General features: G+C 42.6%; 1 protein-coding gene across 1 annotated transcript in view; it reads left to right on the top strand.

Moving 5' to 3' along the window:
* Window positions 1–1,664: 1,664 nt before the first annotated feature.
* BRICD5 (BRICHOS domain containing 5) overlaps window positions 1,665–4,193 on the top strand; it is a 10,669-nt gene continuing 8,140 nt past the window's right edge. The window contains exon 1 of the mRNA XM_018561733.1: window positions 1,665–1,714. Coding sequence (XP_018417235.1) covers window positions 1,691–1,714 — 24 coding nt within the window. The 5' untranslated portion in view covers window positions 1,665–1,690. The remainder of the gene's footprint in view (window positions 1,715–4,193) is intronic.

The following is a 4,193-nucleotide window of genomic DNA, read 5'->3' as shown; positions in this document are numbered from 1 at the left end:
TATCACTCGTTATTGAGACGTAGATTTATCACCTCCTTCAGGGTGGCGTTATGACAGATTTCAGGCGTTATCTGATGCTTGTTGCACTGAGATGATGTGAGGTAGATAGAAATGGAACCTTTTTTTCTTCATTTTCACATTGCTTAATGCTCTTGCATACAGAATAAGAAGGTGGCATGTAGTTGTCATTTCTACAGTTTATATCCTTCTACAAATGTGGATGATTTTTTACAGTTAGAGGTTAGTGGCAAATCTCACATGACACAAAAAATCCAATGTCACTGAACACTCTTCAGTGGGGTTGTGGAGCAAGTGGATTGTTCCATGCAACACATTTAATATCAAAACAGGGTTTAGGTGGTAAGGAGAATTGCTTGCCCTCCATACACTGTCTGCTTGTCAACAGATGTAGATCTAAATAAAGCTAATGTTTCATATATTTATTCCATTCAGAAAAAAAATTATCAGCCCACACGCCGGCCGCAGTTCCCACCCCGCCCACACTCCCGCCGGCCGCAGCTCCCGCCCACATGCCCGATGGAACCGGCATAACATCACACCGGGACCGGCAACAGCACGCCGCCTTCTGGGACGTCCTGTCCTCCCCCAGCCAGGTAAGACATCCCCCGAAAATAAGACCTAGTGTCTTTTTTCGTGCAAAAAAGAAAATAAGACAGTGTCTTATTTTCGGGGAAACACGGTATATTGTGTGGTGAAAGTGAAAGTAACAGTCATGTAGGCATCTGCTCCACCCCTTTTGCTACCAAAATGCACCAAAAGTGTTAAAATAACACCCAAAACGTTATTTTATCACAGTAATAGATAGAATAAAGTCTGTGATGCTAAAATAACACTTGTTTAAGGAACGTTAAACTGCGGGTGCATTCACGATTCCTACTTTTGTGAATTGCATGTTTCAGCCAGCAAAATAAAGAGTGGTAAATTAAGGATAGATACATTAACTTCTGCTCTCATAACGCTGAGCTTTGTGAATTGACCCCATTGTAAGACTCTAACAGCCACAGACATGACTCCCAGAGGCACATGCATGATGGGACTTGTAATTTCACCACAGCTGGAGGGCCGGAGTTTTCATTACTGTTACAATCCACATTGGAGGGATTACCCCAACCCTGGTGACCACTCAGGAAGTGAGGGGAAATCTATGACGGGGACACATAGGAGTAAAAACCTGACAGATTCTCTCTAGTCTTCTCAATCTAGAAGAAACCAATAAGTTGTGGCTGGGGTTGTAGTTTAGGGCTCACGTGGAATTAGAGTGCAGGTTTAATGTCCAGTCTAAGTGGTTTTCTCTTTGGCTTCGTAGGTTCCGGTACACTGTGTATCTTTTGTGACTTGAGCAGGCCAGGAATTTGTGCACTTGGCGGCCTCTCCATCCTAAACCATGATCAACTTTTTTTTTTTCCCCCCATCAAGTACAAAGCTGAGATTTGTGTTTCCATCTCACTGATTCCAGCTTTCCTCTCCCCTCTCCAAGTTTCTCATCACAGCCTTGTCATTGTTCCATTCTCGGTTCTCGGGTTTCCCAGGTGGGGCTTGGCTGAGAAGGTGGCTGTAGAGGTGCTCGTTCCTGGGGTGTGGATGGACGTGCCCTTCATGTGTGCTGTCCCAGGACTATGCAGGGTCTGCACATTGCAGGAACTTGCACAGCCTGAGAGAGCAGCACAGTATGGAGGGGAGCGGAAACTCAGCGGTAAGAGATGCACTTTGCTTGCTGGACAGGGTATCCACAACAATCACATCCACTCCCCAGAGACAACTACTGCCCAACCGTGTCTGGTTTAGACACATTTTTGATAAGGAGGGTGAGAAATAGCTTTGTAAGCGAAATTTTTTACTATTATTTTTCCGTGATGTTTGTATAGGATTTTGAGGTAGCCATCAAAACCAAGAATCCTACCTTTTACCATGGAAGGTAGACATGGAATGTTTTGTCTGCACTGGGTTATTGCAGTTTTATCAGGAAAACAAACTGACCACTTTTTTAGCACTGTAGATATTTCAGGAGCCTGTTCAAGTTTAGAAGAACACAAGTGATAGCTAGTATTGGTTGAACTGATCAAGTGTAGAAGAGCATAATTGATGGCTAGTATTGCTTGAATGGACCAAGTTTGGAACAATAAATGTGATGGATAGGGTTGGTTAAATTGACCAAGCTTAGTAGAACACTGGTGGTGAATAGGGTTGGTTGGACTGACTAAGTTTATAACACAAGGAATAGATAGTCTTGGCTGAATTGACCATGTTTAGAAGAACACAAGTGATGGACAGAATTAGTTAAGTGGAGCAGGTTTAGAAGAACACAAGTGATGGATAGAGTTGGTTGAGTTGGTTAAGTGGAGCAGGTTTAGAACAACACAAGTGATGAGTAGGGGTTGGTAAAGTTGACCAAGTTTGAAGAACACAAGTGATTGACAGTATTGGTTGAACTGACCAAGTTTAGAGGAACACGAGTGGTGGATAGGAATGATTGAATTGACCAAGTGTAGAAGAACACAAGTGAAGGACAGGGTTGGTTAAACTGACCAAGTGTAGAAGAACACATGTGATGGGCAGGGTTGGTTAAACTGACCAAGTTTAGAAGAACACATGTGATGGGCAGGGTTGGTTAAACTGACCAAGTTTAGAAGAACACATGTGATGGGCAGGGTTGGTTAAACTGACCAAGTGTAGATGAACACAAGTGGTGGATAGGGTTGATTGAATTGAGCAAGTGTAGAAGAACACAAGTGATGGGAAGGCTTGGTTGAACTAGCCAAGTTTAGAAGCCAAGTGATGGCTAGTAAAGGTTAACTTGGTCAAGTTTAGAAGAATGTGAGTGATGGAAATGGTTGGTTGAGTTTCAGAATCACCTTCACAATGCCAAACTTAAAGATCTAAAGTCACTCTTCAATACATTCTCTAAAAAAAGACTCTTCAAATCAAATGTTCAGCATATTTAAATGAGAGAGTAATGAGTGAAAAGGAGAAGTATATTACAAAGGTAACTGATCTAAACTTGAATCTGACATTTTTTGATATATTTTGAAAACCCGAACCTCGAAGGGTCTCTTTTGTTGCCCAGTAATGCATTAAGTCACATGGCTAATTAGAATTGGAAATCGGGCAGTCTCTGATATCAGTTTGCTGAGGTTCACTTACTAGTTAGCTTCATGCAATGCAAAGTCCATAGGGAAGAGTGGATTCCCTGCAATGGCTGTTGGAGATAGACAATGAAGAAATCGATTTAATGCCAGCATTTTTAAAGTATCCAAATTCATGTGCAGCAAAAGTGGCAAGGATAGGAACAATCGTTCTCATCGTTTCAAGTGTCTACAGCAAAACCTCTTGTTTTTTGTCCTGGATAGAGCTCCAGGCCTTTCACTGTACCCTGTAGGGCAACTCCGGCCCTCCAGCTGTTGTGGAACTACAAGTTCCACAAGGCATTGCAAGAACGATAGTTACAGGCATGCCTTCCAGAAGCAGAAGCTTGTTGAGAGCTGGAGGGCCAGAGTTGGCCACCCCTGCTGTAGAGAGATTCCATTGTCAATAAGACAGGAAATTAGATGAAATAGGTGCGCATACAGCTATATGAACTGAGTAGTGTAGAGACAGAACCCCTGTAAATGTTTTCTTGCTGTCTGTGTCTTCATTGCAAATATTGGCTCATTTCCTGTTTTGGTGACAACATTGTCACCAGGGTAGGAAGTTATTTTTAGTTTGAATAGTTTGATTTTAGACAGCAGAGGTTGTTACCCTTCCCTTAAGTTACAACTAAAAGGGCAACCCCTTGAGGCTGCAAAGATTACGCCCGTAGGAATGAATAGGGCTGCAGTGGACATGCGCAGTACAAAGTGGCCATTTTTGGAGGAAATCGGGAGAATATTTTATAGGTGCTGGGGTGGTCTCTTGCTATCCTTATGACTGACCCAACTTAATTTGTAGGTAGCTCATTAGCTTTTGGTTAGGCAGCTCAAAGACGCACATAGGAGGTACTGGGAGCGACTCAGAGACAAAAACAGAAAAGTGCCCTGGACCAAAACGGATGTTAGAGTCCATAAAAAAAGCAAATTTAGATCTTAGAATTTTGGACTCAGAATTCAGATCTTATTGCAGCTATGGATATTTCTCCCAAAATCTGTAGATTGCAGCCAGTGATTGGGTTTGATTTTTGGGGGAAAGGCTGTGCGGCT

This window comes from Nanorana parkeri, unplaced genomic scaffold, assembly GCF_000935625.1.
Source record: "Nanorana parkeri isolate BGI_ZX_2015 unplaced genomic scaffold, ASM93562v1 scaffold19, whole genome shotgun sequence".
Classification (NCBI taxonomy): domain Eukaryota; kingdom Metazoa; phylum Chordata; class Amphibia; order Anura; family Dicroglossidae; genus Nanorana; species Nanorana parkeri.
This window is presented reverse-complemented; position numbering and strand designations above follow the sequence as displayed.